The 21624-nt window shown below is 41.8% G+C and overlaps 1 protein-coding gene across 1 annotated transcript; it reads right to left on the reverse strand.

The window, feature by feature from the left end:
• Positions 1 to 4138: 4138 nt before the first annotated feature.
• Positions 4139 to 15152, reverse strand: LOC134226501 (methionine synthase reductase-like). The gene is made up of 3 exons (XM_062707314.1): positions 14969 to 15152; positions 5255 to 5650; positions 4139 to 5038 (listed from the first exon to the last, which is right to left on the reverse strand). Exons 1-3 carry the CDS (start codon positions 15068 to 15070, stop codon positions 4181 to 4183), a joined length of 1356 nt encoding a protein of 451 aa, XP_062563298.1. The 5' UTR covers positions 15071 to 15152; the 3' UTR covers positions 4139 to 4180.
• Positions 15153 to 21624: the final 6472 nt, after the last annotated feature.

Consider the following 21624-nt stretch of genomic DNA (forward strand, 5'->3'; position numbering starts at 1 on the left):
TTTCCGAGAAGTTTTCGAGTATGTTCTCAAATGAGGGTTAACAGCCGTGGAAATCGAGAGCGCTGTGAGCACTGCTCCGTCTGTCAACCAAACTCTTGGCGCTATCGACATTGTTGCAACGATGGTTATCAGCGCTTCTTCTCGGCTTAAATGTAGCTTCTCTCTGGGACCCGACGGATTTCCCTCGGTTTTTCTGCTGGAGATAGTTATTTTGGAACCGCTTGAGGCCCATTGCCAGCCGTTTCTCAGTAACGACCAACAAGGCTTCACGTCTGGACGATCGACAGAGAGCTACTAATTTGGTCTGCCTGACCTCCTATATAACCAATAGTAGGGTACAACGTGTGCAGACTGATGTGATTTACATGTGGACCATGTTAAGGAGGTTGAGAGTGATCTTGGTTAGTCAACTTACATTTAAACTGCATGTATCGTATGTTGTTACTTGGTATACATTGACTACAGCCGTCTCTATCACGAGAATATGTGGGGCACCCTTATACGTAAAGGGGTTCCTGGGAAAATCATCGGCCTCATCGAGAAACATTACGATGCCTTCTCGTGTAGAGTGCTGCACAATGGGGTCTTGTCCGACCCTATCCGGGTCGTAGCTGGTGTGAGGCAAATATGTGTTCTATCACCGTTACTGTTCCTCATTCTTATCGACGAGATTCTGGAACGTGCGATTGACCGTGAACCAAACCGCAGGCTGCTATGGCAGTCTATAACCATGGAGCACCTAAACTACTTCGAATTGGCTGATGACGTTGCACTTCTCGCTCAACGGCGCTCTGATATGCAGAGCAAACTCAATGACCTTGCCGAGGCGTACTTCTGCAGGTTTAGTCATCAACGAGAACAAAACCAAATTGTTGAATGTAAACACGGTGACCCCTTCCAGTTTCACAGTAGCCGGGCAATCAGTAGAGAATGTTGAAAGCTTCCAATAAGCTTTGGTAGCCAAGTGGCGTCAAATGGCGGTTCCAAGATCGACATAGGCGCAAGACACGCATCAAGAAAGCAAAGGCTGCCTTTACGAATTTAAGAAATATCTGGGAAAACAGGCTTATCTGCCGCACCAAAATACGAATTTTCAACTCTAACGTGAAATCTGTGCTGTTATACGCTAGCGAAACATGGTGTGTATCAGTGGAGAACACTCAACGGCTGCAGGTGTTCATTAACAGATGCTCCATCGTCGTTGTCACCAGAGGCCGATAGCAACAGAAATTAGGGATTGGAAGTAGGGCTGGGTCGGCCACACTCTATGTAGGGGTGGAAACGAAACCTGTAAACAAGCATTAGACTGGAACCCAGCGGGACATCGCAGCAGAGGCAGATCCATGCAGAGGCTCATGGCGGCGAAGCCTCAGTTAAGAAATAAAAGAAGCCGACCGAAATCTAACCTGGCAACATGTTAAAACGATAGCTGGTCATCGCTCAGGATGGAGATCTTTCAAGTCGGCCCTTTGCAGCACCGGAGGTGTATAAGAACCCATAAGTAAGTGAGCATTAGAGTGGGGCGCAGTTGTATGTAAAAACTCAGACTTCGTCCGATCAAGTGAGATCAAGATTTTTCTGAATTGTTTTGGGACCCCAATCCACTGTGCAAAATATGGGCTCGATTGCTTGCGACCTCGCATGCCGCATGCGTTTTAAATTTACATGGAGATTAGTATGGGAAAACGAACTTTTGAACATTTTTGCTCTTAGCGGCTTCAATTTATCATCAATCACGTGACTCAATACGTTAGCATATAGTCTGGAAGATGCCGAAAGACTTTGACGAAGAAGGTACGTAGCTGGAAGGTCTACAAAAAATGTTATTACGTTTCGAAAATTGATTGTTAGCATTAGCATTAGCATTGAGCAATTCGAACAAATTCGTAGGTGGTACAAGCCAAGACTATTGTATGAAAGTAGCATCACTTTCATCCGTTACCGCAGATATTGATTTGGGACTAATCACTATCTCTTAGATGAAAGCAATGCACTCTCCAATAGTCGAGATCTGTCCTGGCCACGTCCTTGCGAATGCTGAGGAAGGGGAAGGATGGTTAGTTGGACACCTACTTAAGAAATATGCAGAGAACTCTACGACCTCTCATAGGTGCCAATGAAAATTGATTGTTCGAACCATATGCAAGAAATCAATGTTTCTGTCAGCACTACCGGACGACCTATGAATATCGAAGAGCAAAGCCCATCTTCCTTCTTATCGGATTTTTTTCTTTGTGAAATGATTCCGGATAGCTCTCATGAGCTCTAAAGCCCTATAAGTTCAATTATTTTGAAATAACACTCAGTTAAATTATTGGTCTACGTAGTTCGGCAATGCTGGCAGAATAAACGATTTTTTGCATATGGTTTGAACACTTATTGGTCGGGGTTCAGCCAAATCACACCAAGCGCCATCGAAAAATTAACGATTTTTCTGCTCAAACTTTCGTTTAGCAGATTTAATTGATCGCAAATCGCATCGAACATCCCTCAACCCCATAACTGAGGATATTCTACTGCAAATGTATACAAAAATTGATATAAAACTATTTCCGTTGTCCTTGTACGAACAAAATATCACAAGTCAGTCGAAAAGCCGCTTGGTGCGGTTTGGCTGAACCCAGACCACTTAATCTTCGAAACGTTATAACTTTTTTCGTGGACGTTCTAGCAACGTGCCTTCTTCAGCAAAGTTTTTCGGCATCCTTTGGGTTATACTTTAACGCAATGTGCCACTTGGTTTACGATGAACTGAAACCTCTAGTAGTAGAAATGCAAAAATATACGTTCTCCCATACTAATTTCCATACAAACTTCAAACGCGATGCGGAAAGCGAGGAAGCAACCAATCGGTCCCAAATTCTACACAGTTGTTCAGGACCCAGAATGGCTTCGAAAAACCATTGATCTGAAAAAAAATTACCATGACGCCCCACTCTAGTAAGCATCGTATGTTCTGGCTAAAGCTTCTCGATCTCTTGGATGCATCTTCAGAATCGCCAAAAATTTCACCGACATCTACTAGGGGGAATGACGGCTTTGGCAGGTTATGTTCTATTATTGTCAGGGGGGGTTTTTTATTACTGATTATGCTCAAATTTGGCCTAAACCTTCTTTGCATATCAAAGAATATTGTCGCCAGATTTCATAAAACTTGGTCGACAAAAACCCCCCTGCTAATAATAGAACAAAACCTGCCAAAGCCGTCTTTCCTACTACCTAAAAGTGGGATGTTGCTCTGCATCGCGCTCCATCTTAGAATATTGTTCTGAAGTATGGAGCCCAAACTACAACAATAGCCTTGAATACATCGAGTCGACACGGCACAACGCAGGTATTTGCGCTTCGTTCTACGCAAGTTACCATGGAGAAACCCTGTTCAGCTGCCGAGTCACGATTGTTGCCAACTATTTTTTCTAAGAGTCTCTGTACGTGCATAGGAACACGGCGAGGCATTTGTTTATTGCCGACGCTCTACAAGGTCGCTTAGTTTACCCAATGATTTCAGGCCGAGCGTTACGATCCATACAAAAATATTAAACCTTCCATACAAAAAGTGTTACGAGGGGGAGGGTGGGGGTCCAAAATCACATAATTTAGCGTTACGTAATTTTAGAAAGAACCCTTACTGGATTGCAAAAGATATTCAACAGGGTGGCTTCAGCGGTCGACTTTAGTGTTAGTCGCCCTAATCTAAGACGACGGTTTTCCAATTTGTTTGCTCTTCGCACATAGTTCTACTTTCTGTTTATTTGGAAACCGATTTCAACCATTAAAAGCCCGTACGCTTAAGTATTAGTTAGAGTAGCTTTATGTATAATCATCTGTAGGATGTCTGTTGATATAAACAATAAATAAATAAACTTCATTTATGAGTTTCATAACTGCTGTACAAATTGTTGTTCGTAATGATAATGTAAATATAATATTCATTTAGGTCATAATCAATGTTGACTGTTTTGCCCCACTTTTCCCTGTTTTTTTTTTCATACGCATATCCTTAAGGCTCTATTTTGTCAAAAAAGTATAAGAAATTTTAATAATAAACTAAACAAGCTTTTAAAAAATAAGTCTTTGCAAAGGTATCCATCCAACATCGTGGCAATGTGATATTAGTTACCGTATAGTGCCGTATAGCAGATTTTTAACATGGTTGATTTTTATTTCACAGTAAGAAGACTCAAAGCCAAATGTCTTCAATGTATCTGTTCGACTTTTTAAGTTCAGTAATGATGGAATCGGATTCCTCCTGCGTGATACCTTGAACAGAACTGACTATCTCGGATAATTTACGTCCGACTTGAGGCAACATCATTTTGCCATCGCCGCAAACGTAGAACTTACTGTCGGCACTACAAAGCAACTTTACCAATGCTTCTTTATTTGCTTCCATCAAGTCTTGAACGTAGCGAAACTGTGCTCCAGGATCCCTCGAAAATGCCACCGTGCGATTACTCAGAATCCTTTCCTTACCGTATTGTTCAAGTTCGTCGCGGCAAATGTAACTGGACTTCTCGTACCGGAATCCAGCGATGAGCCATGCGTTGTTCAGCGCATTTCGCTTCAATGCCAGGGACCGTTTCTCGAGAAAACTTAAGTACGGTGCAATTCCCGTGCCTACTCCTACCATGACAACTTCGTTTTGAATATCATCGTCCACGTAGACGAATCGCGTCGATTTTCTAAAGTATAGAAATATGGAATGTCTATCGAGGCAACATTTTCTCAGCATTGTAGTTGTCAACCCTGGGCGATCTTCATTCAGTGAGAAAATTATTCTTAGCTTGTGCGATTGCTGTCCTGTTCCATCGTGGTAGTTAGCAATGGAATATGGGCGTGGCATTAAACGTGGTAGATGCTCTATTAGGATCGATATGGGTGGTTTACAGTTTGGAATACTCTTTAGTAATGCGATGAAACTCAACCTTGGCTCCAGGATAATGTCATCGTAGACCCGTCCTTCTTTGCTGCATAACAACGATAAGAATTTCTGTTCTATTTCATCTGTTGTGTGATCTAGCAGAGCTCGAATGAATAACTGAAAAGAGTGAAATGTTAACTTTGTATGTGCTTCAATTCTTTTTTTCTTCATTAGAGAGATGTGCAGCTCTCGACAGGATCATCTGTAGACTTCAATTCTTTTACTAGGTGACTGTTGGGACATTACAAAATCCAGTGAATCAAAGGGGAGCGAGTCACACGGTCTACCAAGTACCAAGATTGTTTTAGAACGATTCTAGACCTCAAAACTTACCTTTTTGGGAATTGCTTTCAGATCAAGACATTCCGTGAAAAGCTTTACGATCTGTACAGTCGATGGTACGTACGACGGAAGTTTTGCTGCTTTCTTTTTGGTGGAAGGGTCAATTTCAATTCGGATGGTGCGATCAGCAAAGGATTCCAATTCCAAATGATTCAATAAATTGCTCACATCATTGTCGAAATTCTTTGTCAATATTCCCACTGTGTCGCCAGGATGGTATGCATGATCAGTTCTGGATTCGGTTGTGAGTGTTAAGTCGTACACGGTTTTAATATCTTCACCTTGGGCAATGATTTTGTAGCTATTTATTGCATACTCGAACACGCCCGTCGCTTCGAAAGGTTGACAGCAGTTGATTTGCGAATGCTTAGGTTCACTCGGAATCTCCTAGAAAGGTAAAAGTACATTAATATATGAATATATCATAAAAAGTGGCTGGTTTCCTTTCTACCACTGCCAGCTTTCAGGCGCTTATGGGAAGGAGTTGGGGCCTGTCATATATAAAATTTCCCGTGTTTTCAGTACTTCAAGTAGATTCTTAACGATTCTTCTGATTTATGGATAAATATATCGTTGAAGTAATTAACAACGTGTTCGCATTCTGCAAAAATAGACTCCAATGTTTTCTGGGACATTTCTGGAGCGCAAGAAATGCCAAGCATTAGACATTGTATCGGAACAGGCCTTTATAGTAAATGAACATTGTTATTTTTCTAGTCAAATTCTAGATTCTAAAACAATCAAACTAAAGGTCGAACTATACCACGGTGTCTCTATATCTCGGAAACACCTACCACGCGAAAGTATATACTCTCCTCTTTCATATAGTGGGTAAACTAAAATGTTCTAACTAGAACAATATTTATTTGTTTTACTATTTTTGGTGCAAACTCCATAGAAATCTTAAATGATAGCCTATTTAACCCCCCCAAAAATGTATGGAAAAATAACCCCCGATATAACAATTTAAAAATGCACCTACTTGAAAGAGGAAACCCTATACTTTCGTGTAGTGGGTGTTTTACTATTTGTTTATTTATTAAGGCTCAGTCGGAGCCAAATACAATTTGAATAATACAAAGTGATTATTTTTACATTCAGGAGAAAACATCTTGTCAATCATTTTGTGGTCTTTCGAGAGCTCTTTCTCGGAGGGACACGCTCAGTGGATCCAGATGAAGCGAATTGTTCCCGACGCTGGCTCGCCTCTAGCTTCCGTGTTTTTTCCTTCATGACCACCTTGAAGTCGTTGACCAACTGCGAACAGTTTGCAATCCCGAACGTCCTTTCAATATACACACGATTCTTTTTTTACACGGGGGATGCGTTCCGTGTAAAAAAAGTTTTCAGTTCAAAATTTGAAAATCCGTGTAAAAAGTTTTATGATTTCTCGACGAATCATGCAAAATGGAGCAACTTTGCAAACATTTTGTATTGGATTTTTTTTACACGACCGTGTAAAAAAAATCTGTGTAAAAACAGAATCGGGTGTACTCGTCTTCAATATCCGGTCTCTGCTTCTCTTTTACTTTCTGCATCTGACTTTCTCCTTCTTCTTCTTCTTGATGGTCTTCAATAGCTACTTTCTCTAGTTCTCTAGGTCTCCCGTTACTTCCGTTACTTTCGCTTCTTTTACAATTTCCGACGTTTTCTCTGGTGGAATGATGAATCCGTGTTGTGGGTTCCGATTTTTCCTGGATGGGCAAGTGTTTTGACGATGTCCTGTAGATTGACATAGAAAGCACGTGTTCCTCAAACCGTTATGACACACTTTTACTTTTCGGAAGTAGACTTCAATTGTCGGAGGAATTTCCTTCTCCATTTCCATATACACACCCCTAACAACCCCAGTGTAGATATGGTCCAAACCCAGGTTAGGAGGAAACTTTTCACGAATTGTACATTGAACTTATCCGAAATGGTTGAGAACCACTGTCAGTTCGTTGTCTGTTATCTCCGGTGGCAGATCAAATACCCGAACGTAGCGAGAATGTAGCAATCTCTAGCCACGACAGCCGAGGTGAATCGATTGTGAAACGGAATTCGATCGTATTAATAAATGTTTTAGAGATACTGATTTTTTGAAAATAAGTCTCTTTGTACAAAGACACCGTGATACATCCAATATAAAATCTAAGAAACATAAAATAAATATTTATAGAAATTCTTAGCCTATGCGATGAAATGTATCTGGACTGGACTTGAAAAGGTCAACATCATATGGTATTCGCTCTAGACTGCTTGATTTACACGACGCATATCCACACATAGACGAATACTGCCGTGAATCGCATATCTGTCCCATCTTTGCTGGGTTTCCTATTCATATAGGACAAATATGCGATTCACGGCAGTATAGGTCCCCGCTTTCCTTTACAATAGTCAATAATGCAATTACCCATTTTACTAGTCCTGCAACTGCTTCTATTGTTTTCATAGAGAGCAATTTATTGATCTAACAGAATAGTTCCCTTTGTGTTGCTAGTCCAATCCTCAGTACTCCACGCCTTCTCGCCGTGTATTCAACTGGCATGGAAGTCTCGAATACACGTGTCCAAGCGGTTTTTGCATAGGGCCATGCTTCATGTACTGCCAGGTTGTGTCGTCAAAAATATAAGGCGCTGCCTGTATCAACTAAAACTTGAATCATCACTGTGCTGACTTTTGCTCACTAGTATAATCTCCATCAACTATATTGAAGGTTAAACTCTTTGGTTCGCTTTTTTGCCTTTCTCGTACAACCACAGAGAACAGACATACAAGTCCGTTCTCAATCGTGTGTAAGGAATTTAACGGCCGTTTTGGAACGCAACACAACTGGCAATCTCGTGGCGGCGCTGGCATCGCAAAGTTTCTCTCGTCAAGAACCTGTCAAAAATTTAGGCGCCAACACCCACCATAAACATAAACAACAGATCCTCCTCACCAATCTGGTTTCAATTCCATAAGCGATGTTTCTCACACTAACGTAAGCGATTTTGCTGCCATCAAGGAGCGCATGGTTTGTTTTGTGATGAGATGTTTCGTTGGTAACAGCAGCTACCACCTTTGACTGTATTTTCATTATTGTAATTCTTTTGAATCTGTACCGTCCCTTCCATTATTATTATTATTTATTCAGACTAAGGCCGAAGTGGCCTGTGCGGTATATAAGAGTCTTCTCCATTCGGCTCGGTCCATGGCTACACGTCGCCAACCACGCAGTCTACGGAGGGTCCGCAAGTCATCTTCCACCTGATCGATCCACCTTGCCCGCTGCGCACCTCGCCTTCTTGTGCCCGTCGGATCGTTGTCGAGAACCATTTTCACCGGGTTACTGTCCGACATTCTGGCTACGTGCCCGGCCCATCGCAGTCGTCCGATTTTCGCGGTGTGAACGATGGATGGTTCTCCCAACAGCTGATGCAATTCGTGGTTCATTCGCCTCCTCCACGTACCGTCCGCCATCTGCACCCCACCATAGATGGTACGCAGCACTTTCCTTTCGAAAACTCCAAGTGCGCGTTGGTCCTCCACGAGCATCGTCCAGGTCTCGTGTCCGTAGAGGACTACCGGTCTAATTAGCGTTTTGTAGATTGTCAGTTTGGTACGCCGGCGAACTCTATTCGATCGGAGCGTCTTGCGGAGTCCAAAGTACGTACGGTTTCCAGCCACTATGCGTCTCCGAATTTCTCTGCTGGTATCATTTTCGGCAGTCACCAGTGAGCCCAAGTACACAAATTCTTCTACCACCTCGATTTCGTCACCACCGATGCAAACTCGCGGTGGGTGGCTCACATTGTCTTCTCTTGAACCTCTTCCTATCATGTACTTCGTCTTCGACGTGTTGATGACTAGTCCGATCCGCTTAGCTTCACTCTTCAGTCTAATGTAGGCTTCCTCCATCTTCTCAAAGTTACGTGCCATAATATCTATGTCGTCGGCGAAACCAAATAGCTGGACGGACTTATTGAAAATTGTACCACTCGTGTTAATCCCTGCTCTTCGTATTACACCTTCCAAAGCGATGTTGAATAGCAAACACGAAAGACCATCACCTTGCCGTAACCCTCTGCGGGTTTCGAAGGGACTCGAGAATGCCCCTGAAACTCGAACTACGCACATCACCCGATCCATCGTCGCTTTGATCAACCGTGTCAGTTTATCCGGAAAACCGTGTTCGTGCATTAGCTGCCATAGCTGGTCCTGATCGATTGTATCATATGCGGCTTTGAAGTCGATGAATAGATGATGTGTGGGCACGTTGTATTCGCGGCATTTCTGCAGTACTTGGCGAATGGCAAACACCTGGTCCGTGGTGGAGCGTTCACCCATAAAACCCGCCTGGTACTGCCCCACGAACTCCCTTGCAGTTGGTGCTAGTCGACGGCATAAAATTTGGGAGAGTACCTTGTAGGCGGCGTTCAGCAATGTGATTGCGCGGTAGTTGCTACAATCCAGCTTATCGCCCTTTTTGTAGATGGGACACACGACACCTTCCATCCACTCCTGCGGCAAAACTTCCTCCTCCCAAATCTTGGTAATGACCCAGTGCAGCGCTCTAGCCAGTGCCTCACCACCGTGTTTAAATAGCTCTCCTGGTAGTTGGTCAACCCCAGGAGCTTTGTTGTTCTTGAGCCGGCCAATCTCCTCCTGGATTTCCTGGAGATCCGGAGCCGGTAGAATTATGTCCTGCGCGCGTTCTCCCAGGTCCATCACCATACCGCCATCTTCGTCTGCCACATCGCCATTCAGGTGTTCTTCGTAGTGCTGCCGCCACCTTTGGATCACCTCACGCTCGTTCGTAAGAAGGTTCCCGTTTATGTCCTTACACATATCGGGCTGTGGCACGTGGCCCTTACGTGAACGGTTCAACTTCTCATAGAACTTTCGTGTGTTATTAGCGCGGTACAGTTGCTCCGTTTCTTCTTCACGGTCTCGATCTTCCTGCTGGCGCTTTTTCCTCCGGAAAATCGAGTTTTGTCTGTTCCGCGCCTGTTTATATCGTGCCTCGTTCGCCCTCGTGCGGTGTTGCAACAATCTCGCCCATGCTGCATTCTTCTCTTCCACTAACTGCTCACATTCGCCGTCATACCAGTCGTTTCTCTGATCCGGGGGCACCGTGCCAAGTGCAGCGGTTGCGGTGCTACCAATGGCGGATCGAATATCTCTCCAGCCATCTTCAAGAGATGCTGCGCCTAGCTGCTCTTCCGTTGGAAGTGCCACTTCCAGCTGCTGCGCGTATTCTTGGGCTAGTCTACCGTCTTGTAGCCGCCCAATGTTAAGCCGCGGCGTCCGACTTCGACGCGTGTTGTACACCGTTGAGAGTTTTGAGCGCAGGCATACTGCAACGAGGTAGTGGTCGGATTCAATATTCGCACTGCGGTAAGTGCGGACGTTCGTGATGTCGGAGAAGAATTTACCGTCGATTAGAACGTGATCGATTTGGTTTTCCGTTTCTTGGTTAGGTGATCTCCATGTGGCCTTGTGAATATTTTTGCGGGGAAAGAAGGTGCTTCGGACTACCATTCCGCGGGAGGCTGCGAAGTTTATGCATCGTTGGCCGTTGTCATTCGATACGGTGTGCAGACTATCCGGTTCGATGACCGGTCTAAACATTTCCTCCCTTCCTACCTGTGCGTTCATGTCACCGATGACGATTTTAACGTCCCGCAGTGGGCATCCATCGTATGTCTGCTCCAGCTGTGCGTAGAACGCTTCTTTCTCGTCGTCGGGTCTCCCTTCGTGTGGGCAGTGCACGTTGATGATGCTATAGTTGAAGAAACGGCCTTTAATCCTCAGCTTGCACATCCTTGCGTTGATTGGCTGCCACTCAATCACGCGTTGGCGCATCTTACCCAGCACTATGAAGCCGGTTCCCAGCTCGTTGGTGGTGCCACAGCTTTGGTAGAAGGTAGCCGCTCGATGCCCGCTTTTCCACACTTTCTGTCCTGTCCAGCAAATCTCCTGCAGCGCCACGACAACCTGCGAAACCTAGCGACTTGCAATTCCATGTTCCAAGCTTCCAATCGTGATCCTGTATTCGTCGCCTAGGTCTTTTGCCGATTATATCGAGTCGCATTATCTCTTATATTGTTCGTAATGATTGGTTTTCTAGGCGGCTTATTGGGCCTGCGCAAACCTCCTGTCTCGTCGGAGGGCCGTCGTGTCAGGGCTGTTTAGCGTCCCACCTAACACCAGGACTTGGGCTTGTGCGCTTTGAGCGGCACACGGTCGCTTTGGTGGAGCCTACTTGCGGATACATGCAGCTTTTTATAGAGGTTTAACAGGGCCCACTGTCAAACCCCACCACATCCTAGGCAAGCCCCACAACTCGCAGATGGCCTGGGGAGGGATCGTCAAGCCCTTGGACATAGTCCCTGCTGCCCTGACCGTCCCTTCCATTACCCACAGTAATTGTCACAGCCATCAGCAGCAAAGAGCTAAAAAAGAAAAGGCCATAATTTGTGCTCAGGGATATTCATGATTTCTTCTACCATTCGCCTATGTCCCACCTAGTCGTTTCATTCGGGTTGTGTAGAGGAAGCTAACTAGCATTCCCGGTAGTGAATTGTTTCGGAACACTACCTCTCTTTGATAGTACATAGTTAACATATTTTACTAATCAAAATCTGGAATGCTATTATAAACATAGATTTGTTCAACAATATGGAATTGAGAAGTGGCATAAGTAGCAAAAACTGTGCTTGGTAATTGAATAAGGTTGCTAGAGAGAACGGAATGCATTTCGTAGAATTTGATTTTTTACCTTGTTGGTTCCATAGTGCATGAAAAATACACATCAACAATTACCCCGTGTTGAAAGAGGCGGCAAGCTTGGTATCATTTTGGCGAATTTAACTTATAACGGAGCTATAGCGCTAGTAACAGTAACTTATACTAAATGATAATAAAATTGCAATAATTTAGTATAAGTTACTGCTACTGGAGCTATAGCCCCGTTATTAGTGAAATTCATACAACGAACTGTTAGGCAGAGTTGTAAAAAAACCTTCGCACTAGAAGTCCACCATACAACACATTTTGAAATTTAGCTTATGGAATGAGTTATTGACAAACTACTAAATAATCGAACGCAGATTACTAAATGATCGATAACATCGTTGACTACAACACAACCGTTTTCTATGGATTATTTTTTGGAAGTCCTTCGAACATTCTCTTTGAAGTAGTTTTCGATCGGCACATTTCCGCATATTTTACCTATTTTTAGCATTTTTCAGGTTTTTTTTCCAATCTCTGGACGTTGACGTCTGATATCATAATGATTTGATTGGCCACAATGATAGGTATTGAAACATTCAATGTCAGAAAAGGAAGGATATTAAACCCATTAACGCCTGGAGGTCCGCTGAGCATTCACAAGAACTGTCCTATTTATAGAACGCTGAGATATTGTACGTTGAATTCAAGACTGGACCCGACAGTTTGAAATCGACGAACCATCTAATCGACGTTGAAATTGTCGGTCGAATAAAGAGTGAGACAGCTACACGGAATGCCTTTTGAATTGACATTTTTTGTTAACTGCTCGCATTAGTGTAATGCTACGTTTAGACAAGGCAAGTAAATTGAGCAAGTCGCTTGAATCGAACGCGAACGGAACGTGTGAACACCTTAATTTAATTCACTTGAACGAAAAGAAAGTTGAACATGTTCAACTTTTGGCAAGTCAGTCGAATTCAACTGAGTTGTTCAATTCACTTGCCCTGTCATAACGCAGCATAACGCATGCGGAAGATCCTTGCACTGCTCCCGCATTTTCTTTGCTGTTTGTTTTGATTCATTTCGACAGTTCAATCAAAGTTAATAGCTTATATTCCGGGGATAAAACTACCCGACTTGGACATTAATTTACAATGTTATGAAAACTCATATGTGAATATGTACATTATGTGGAAGATAATGATTTGAAAAATGTATTGTAGGTAACCACTTTCCCTTCGGTGGGACTCGAACCCACGACCCTACAGTACGCTAGACTGGTGCTTTAAACAACTAAGCTACGAAGGACCTCCGTCGGCCTTCGCAACCTAGCGGCTACTGAACGATTGAACGATTGAACCTAGCTCGATTGAACTTTGATTGAACTGAACCTGAGTTGCGTGCTCTTGCCTACGCAATGCGGTCGGATCTGAGCTTGACGACCGATTGGCAACCTCACTTGATCAGTATAGTTGCTGATGAAGAATGTGTGTAGCCGCCAGACATTCTAAATACTCACGCTCCTCTAATGTGAACGTGTACAATACAAATGTGGAAGTGTTGGCTTGACAAATGGATTGCGAGTGATTTGACTATTCGTCCAATTTGGGAATCTCGAGCTCATTCAGTAGCCGCTAGGTTGCGAAGGCCGACGGAGGTCCGTCGTAGCTTAGTTGGTTAAAGCACCATTCTAGCGTACTGTAGGGTCGTGGGTTCGAGTCCCACCGAAGGAAAAGTGGTTACCTACAATACATTTTTCAAATCATTATCCTCCACATAATGTACATATTCACATATGAGTTTTCATAACATTGTAAATTAATGTCCAATTCAGAATAATAGTTTTTCATACAAAATGGTCAACTTTGACAAGCTGTAACTTAGTACCCCGATGACCGATTGAGCTGAAATTTTGGCAGTGAACTACAAATATATTGAAATTTACACATACTATGTATCATTTTTTTTTCAAGTGGCGCTTTCAAAAATTACACACTAGGTCAAATTGTTAAAAAAAATAGCAGTTTTTATGTTTGATATATTGATGTTTATAATGGATCAATCGCCGCGAAATTGCGGGTGGGGATTCTTATCGATTTGTTTTCGGCGAATACAAATCGATGAGAATCCCCACCAGTTTGATATATTCGCCAATTCAAATGTCAAATTCCACAAATTGTATTTTTTAAATTATAAACTTAGTGTCTCATAGCACCTGAGCTCAAATTTATAACATATAAATTTATTGATATTTCGAAAACAAAAACTGCTATTATTTTGACCAATTTGACCTAGTGCGTAATTTTTGAAAGCGCCACTCGAAAAAATTGATACATAGTATGTGTAAATTTCAACATATTTGTAATTCACTGCCAAAATTTCAGCTCAATCGGTCATCGGGGTACTAAGTTACAGCTTGTCAAAGTTGACCATTTTGTATGAAAAACGTCTTCCGCTGCTATTATTCTGAACACAGGTAATTATCATCACAAATATATTCAAATCCACTTCTATAAAATATTCATCATGCCTGTAGTATTCTTACGGAACTATCAAATCTAGACTTTCGCCTTTAATTCTATCATGAACATGTACGTCCAAGTTTGGAAGATTATATTAGCATTTCCATATCATTGTAAATTGTTAAACTTCACGCAGAAGTAATACCAGTAATAAACTTATCTCAATAATTATAGCTTTTTCTTTAATTAAATAAGTACCTGTATTGTGTCTCTTCAGTATCAAACTTAAACAAATTGTAATGTCCTTTGATTTCACAGGGTCAATCGCCAGTAGTTTTGTAAATTTATTATTGCATTCCTATTTCGTTGTCTTTGATAACAATCAATCGAGTAGCATTCTAGAGTAAATCTAGTAAATCTAGAGTCCTGTATTACATTCACTTTATGTAAATCCTGAAATTCCCAACCACATATCATATGACTCAGGTTTATTAGGCTTTCTAAGCTAATTATGTATTCTAATAGACTTGGCACATACCTGATAATCGTCGGAATATGATGTTTTAATATATGTTATATTAACCGGTGGTAGCTTTATTGCTATATTAGAATATTGTTGTATGATATCGCTTAGATTCATTGTTAAACGAGTAGCAAGTTGGTGATTGGAATTATTAAATGGTTCAAATTCAAAACATAAACAATAAACAACAAACCACGCTGCAGCGATGTTATTTTTATTTGTGATATATTATGAATGTGTTGGTGATACACTGAAAGAATGTTGTACACATAGAGTGCATGTAATAAAAAGATATTTTAGTTACTAGATAAAGATTGTCGCTGTCGTCGCTGTCCGGAACATCTTTTGCTGGCGAGGATAGGGGAGCTAAATGTCAAAGAAGGAAAATCCATACGATTTGACAGGTATGTACCACACATGTTTCGGACAGCAGAACAAAGGGAACCGAAGCGACAATCTTTATCTAGTAACTAAAATATCTTTTATGTAATAGATGCTACGTTTAGACAAGGCAACTGAATTGAGCAAGGAATTGAGCAAGTCGCTTGAATTGAACGCGAATTGAACGTGTAAACACCTTAATTCAATTCACTTGAACGAAAAGAAAGTTGAACATGTTCATCTTTTGGCAAGTTAATTGTTGTTTCAAGAAAAGTTGTTTCAATTCACTTGCCCTGTCAAAACGTAGCATAAGGGTGTCGACACTGTCAGAATTGGAACAAAATTCATCTGTCATTTCCATACAAAATCGTGTTCCAAACGAGCAGGACACCTGTCAAATGCGGCACATGTCGCCAATCTTAATTACATACACTCTGGTTGTACCTAGTCGTTATTGTCATTTGACTCATTTTAATGCAAGTACTATGTGCTTGCAAGGCAAGTGAATTGAAAAAGTCGCTTGAATTGAGCCCTAAGCGAAAGTTTAAACGCCTTAAATCAACTCACTTGAACGAAGAAAAGAAAGTTGAACATACAGCGGTTGGACAGAATGATCGGGACAGGCAAAATTTAATCAAAATTCAAATGACTATAACTCTGCTGTGAATTATCTTTTTCTCTTTTTATTTTTGCCTTTCTCGTATACAAAGTATACTCATTTTTTAGACACTTATCTTTAACCGATTTGCTCACAAGTTGCATTCGACGCAGAATCCTGTCCCATTGTTTCCTATTGAAAATTAACTGGATCGGATTATGGGCTCAGAAGTTATGGCCAAAATACATTTTTTCGTACCACAAACGGGCGCGTGAAATTTTCTCGTTAATTTTTTGGCATTTATCCTTAACCGATTTGATCGCAACAGATTGCCTTGGACGCGGAATCTTTTCCCATTGTTTCCTATTCAAAATTGACCAGATCGGACTATGGGTTCAAATGTTAGGGCTACATTACCGCTAGGTGAATCAATCTGGGTTTTTATCTGTGTATTCGATTTAATCTGTGTATTCGATTTAATTTGAAAATTATCTAGGAATACATGCATTCAACTCTTATGCTAAGTTTGGACAACGCAAGGGAATTGAACAACCCAGTTGAATTCAATTGGCTTGCCAAAAGTTGAGCTTGTTCAACTTTCTTTTCGTTCAAGTGAGTTAAATGAAGGTGTTCAGAGGTTCAATTCAAGCAACTTGTTCGATTCACTTGCCTTGTCTAAACTTAGCTTTAGACTTGATATTCCGTGTTCTCTTAAGGGCATCTTTAGGGCATCTTTAGTAGAGTTATAAACTGTATGGGAGTTAGGAAATGAAATTGAAACTGTAAAAATGCCATCTTCAACAGACGTTATAGTTTTAAAAATTCGAACAGTTTCGTCGGGGAATTTATAACTGGAATACTGCTCAGTTGTATTTTTGCACGAATTTGCAACAGATTATACTCGAGTTTTATTTCGTTCAAAACAATAGAAGATGACGTCATCAGCTACAAAAAATACTATTTCATCGACATCATAACAGTATGACATTTGAATTGGTCTCGGAAGATTATTTTTTCGTTTTCCAGTATAAAACATGTGGAGCTTATAACTGCTACTGAATATGCATTTCGTGTTTTATATCTTTGACAGTTATAAAATGTAAAACTCGGGAAATAAATGTAACTATAACTGTAACATTACTAAAGATGCCCTAACAGTATCATCCTTATTTGCTATGATACATTTTCAGTTACTGATAATACATATCAAGCGCCTTTGGCCAAGTTAAGATTTTTCCTCTGGTTAAATTGGATCCTAAAGCCCTACCTCGCTTATGGTTGCAAACGATAGTGCATCGGACAAGAATACTTGAACCGATATGAATGAAAAAAATCGAATATCGATGCTTCTTTTTAGGACCCAATTAAACCATGTAGGAAGCAGGAATAACAATGCTTTAAACTTAACGTAACCTAATCAAAACTAAGGGTACAAGGAGCTGATCGTTTGCAATAGAAGATTGCCATGATTTCAATATAAAATTTGAATTTATTTTAATGAACGTTTGTTGCAGTTGTGCTTATTCTGCGTGTCGTATGACTCGAGAACTGTCGTTTTCGACACGTCTCACGTTAGACGACTGGGGGGTACGTCACGTTCAAATGGGGGGTATCGACAATTCTCACTTAACTTTTCTAAAGGACCTAAGAAACATTTTTTAATTAATTAATATGAGTACTGCAATCAAAAGCTTTCATTTTGACAAGCTCGGTGGTTCAGTGGCTATCGCTTCTGCCTTATAAGCAGGAGGACGTGGGTTCAATTCCTGGCTCGTCCCTTTCCTAGTTTGTATTGCTATCTTAGTTCTTTCTGTATTTCACGTTCTACCAAAACGATTCCTACTGTTATAACCTCCCACACAATCCTAAAACCTCCCGTGGCACCTATGAGAGGTCGTAGAGTTCTCTGCATTTTTCTTAAGTACACTGGCCGGCATAATAAAGTGCCCACTTGCCGTTTTTCATACAAAATGGTCAACTTTGGAGCTCTAGATCTCGGGTTCCCGTGAACCGATTTGGCTGAAAATTTTACCAGAGCTCAGATATAACTTGAATTTTAACATATCTAAGTTTCGACCATATTGATTCACAGGTTAAAAAATTATTGCGGTATTACCAAAGTGAATTTTTTGGCAAAAATTTATTTTTTAAATATCTTGAATTCTATAGGTTGTAGACTGATGACATATTCAGCAAAAAACGCGTATTTTGCCAATACAAAAAGTTTGCTATATATACCTGTACACTTAGAGATGTAGTTTTCGAGGTATTTGAAAACATTTTTTGCCAAAAAATTCACGTTGGTATTACCGCAATAATTTTTAACCCTGTGAGTCAATATGCTCGAAACATAGATATGTTAAAATTCAAGTTATATCTGAGCTCTGGTAAAATTTTCAGCCAAATCGGTTCACGGGAACCCAAGATCTAGAGCTCCAAAGTTGACCATTTTGTATGAAAAACGGCTAGTGGGCACTTTATTATGCCGGCCAGTGTAGGTGTCCAAGTAAACATCCTTCACCTTCCTCAGCATTCGCAAGGACGTGGCCAGGACAGATCTCGGCTATTGGAGAGTGCATTGCAGACAAATTTGTTCTAAAAAGGGTAGCCTCAACCAAGATTTTTTTTATGTACAGGTTATCCGACTTCGTCAGTAGATGGGAATAACCAGCGCGGGGGGGGGGACATACATTTTCAGTGCAAAACGTAAACAAACGAGCATAAAATCCATACAAAAATTAAAGATGGCTGAGTTGGGGATATTGACAAGTCGGATAACCTGTACATAAAAAAATCTTGGCCTCAACCTCAGATTTTCTTGCGGATTTTGGCCTCCATGTATTTTCAATGTAGGAGGAGGAGTGGAAGGAAGGGGTTATATGCCCCATCTATAAGAAAGGCGACAAACTGGAATGTGAGAACTTTCGAGCGATCACCATCCTTAATGCCGCCTACAAAGTGATATCCCAGATCATCTTCCGTCGTTTGTCACCATTAGTGAACGAGTTCGTGGGAAGTTATCAAGCCGGCTTCGTTGACGGCCGCTCGACAACGGACCAGATCTTAACTGTACGGCAAATCCTTCAAAATGCCGTGAATACCAGGTCCCAACGCACCATCTGTACGTTGATTTCAAGGCGGAATACGACAGTATAGACCGCGTAGAGCTATGGAAAATTATGGACGAGAACAGCTTCCCTGGGAAGCTTATCAGACTGATCAAAGCAACGGTGGATGGTGTGCAAAACTGTGTGAAGATTTCGGGCGAACACTCCAGTTCGTTCGAATCACGCCGGGGACTAAGACAAGCTGATGGACTTTCGTGCCTGTTGTTCAACATTGCGCTAGAAGGTGTCATGCGGAGAGCCGGGTGTAACAGCCGGGGTACGATTTTCAACAGATGCAGTCAATTTATTTGCTTCGCGGATGACATGGACATTGTCGGCCGAACATTTGCAAAGGTGGCAGAACTGTACACCCGCCTGAAACGTGAAGCAACAAAAGTTGGACTGGTGGTGAATGCGTCAAAGACAAAGTACATGCTTGTGGGCGGAACCGAGCGCGACAGGGCCCGCCTGGGAAGCATTGTTACGATAGACGGGGATACCTTCGAGGTGGTCGAGGAATTCGTCTACCTCGCATCAGAGCATGAAATAATCGAACATTTTTGGTGAAGCCCATCGGCCTTCTTTGTCACCCTCACTTCGTACATATTCATATTCGGTTGAACATTGACAATTTCCGATCAAATATCAGTCAGTGAGTATTTATTTAGATTTCGTAAACTAATAAATTACTGTAAAACTAAACACTTAAATGATGGTTTCAACAATTACTCACATAGATCTGACCCCGATGATGAACTGAGGGACAATTTTAGTGCCAAAAGTCAACATAATGAAGGCCAATAATGTTTTCTTAAAACGCAGTGACCATTCTCAGTACCAATCAAATGAATGAATATGTGAAGAAGAAAACTGAGTAAGTCATTCTATGTTTTGAATAGTCATGCGACGTTTGTCAATATTCGAACCGAAGTTGCTTCGTGAAGGTGATTATTTTATGCTCTGCCTCGGATCCTTGCTAACGGCTGACAACAACGTTAGTCGTGAAATACGAAGGCGCATCATCTGTGGAAGTCGGGCCTACTACGGGCTCCAGAAGAAACTGCGGTCGAAAAAGATTCGCCACCGCACCAAATGTGTCATGTACAAGACGCTTATAAGACCGGTTGTCCTCTACGGACATGAAACATGGACAATGCTCGAGGAGGACTTGCAAGCACTCGGAGTATTCGAGAGACGGGTGCTTAGGACCATCTTTGGCGGTGTGCAAGAAGACGGTGTGTGGCGGCGAAGAATGAACCATACGCTCGCCCAACTCTACGGCGAACCCAGCATCCAGAAGGTAGCTAAAGCCGGAAGGGTACGATGGGCAGGACATGTTGCAAGAATGCCGGACAGCAACCCTGCAAAGATGGTGTTCGCTTCCGATCCGGCAGGTACGAGACGGCGTGGAGCGCAGCGAGCGAGATGGGCAGACCAGGTGCAAAACGACTTGGCGAGCGTGGGGCGTATCCTAGGATGGAGAGATGCGGCCTCGAACCGTGCATTGTGGCGACAAATTGTTGATTCAGTGTTATCTGTTTAGATGTTAACTAAATAAATGAAAATGAAATGTATTTTCAATGGGGCCGGGATTTTGATTTTCCGTGCCCAAATCCCGAAACATCGCATAAAAATGCATGAAGAAATAATCCGTGGACCAAATTCCCGATGTGTGAGGCACACGGTCGCTTTGATAGGGCCTGCTTGCGGACATATGTATAGTGTGTGTAGAAGTTTAGCAGTGCCCATTTCCAAACCCCACCACATCCTAGCCAGGCCCCCTAACTAGTAAAGGCCGTGGGGAGGGATCGTAAAGCTCTTGTACATTTTTCAGTGTGAGATTTGATAACATTCTTTTTCTTCACGACATGTATCTATTTCTGGCAATTTTGATCAGGGAACGGTGTTTCGCTCTATTTTTTGCTCATTGAGGTACACCGGGGCAAGTTGAAACGGTTTTTTCAAAGTTGAAATTCGAAGTGCTGTAAAAAAAATCACCCTTTGATATATTTTGAATCCGTTTGCGGTGTTTGCTAGTTCGGGCCAAAGATTACATAAAAATAAGCAACCCTAACAAACTTTTCTAATAATTGTTTTGTTTATTTGAATTATTTTTTTATATGCATCGTTTCAACTTGCCCCGCGTATCGGGACTGCGTTATATACAGACATAAGCTAATTCTGCCGTATTAATACCGTAATAATACAAAATGTATGTACTCAGTGAGGCTCGAGAAGCACGAGGTTGTAAAGATGACTATAATGCTGCCAGGATTCGCATAAGAGTCCCATGTAGGTTTTTGGCGATTTTGATTTTCTTTCAGAAATTAGCTAGAAATTTGTTGAAAAACAAAAAAATATAGCTTAGAAAATTGTCTCCTGTTTAAGAAAAAACTGATAAAATAGTGGGCTTTGTTCTAGAAATTTGAAAATAAATCCCACTTTTGTTGTCTCATCTAGATATTTACTCGCATATAAATCACATTTCAGATTTTGATACCGTGGACGGATTTCGAATCTTAGGATCATAATCCGTACAGCTATTTTCTAACTAAATACCTAATTTAAAGCAGATTGATTGACCA

This window comes from Armigeres subalbatus, chromosome 3 (assembly GCF_024139115.2).
Source record: "Armigeres subalbatus isolate Guangzhou_Male chromosome 3, GZ_Asu_2, whole genome shotgun sequence".
NCBI classification, from domain to species: domain Eukaryota; kingdom Metazoa; phylum Arthropoda; class Insecta; order Diptera; family Culicidae; genus Armigeres; species Armigeres subalbatus.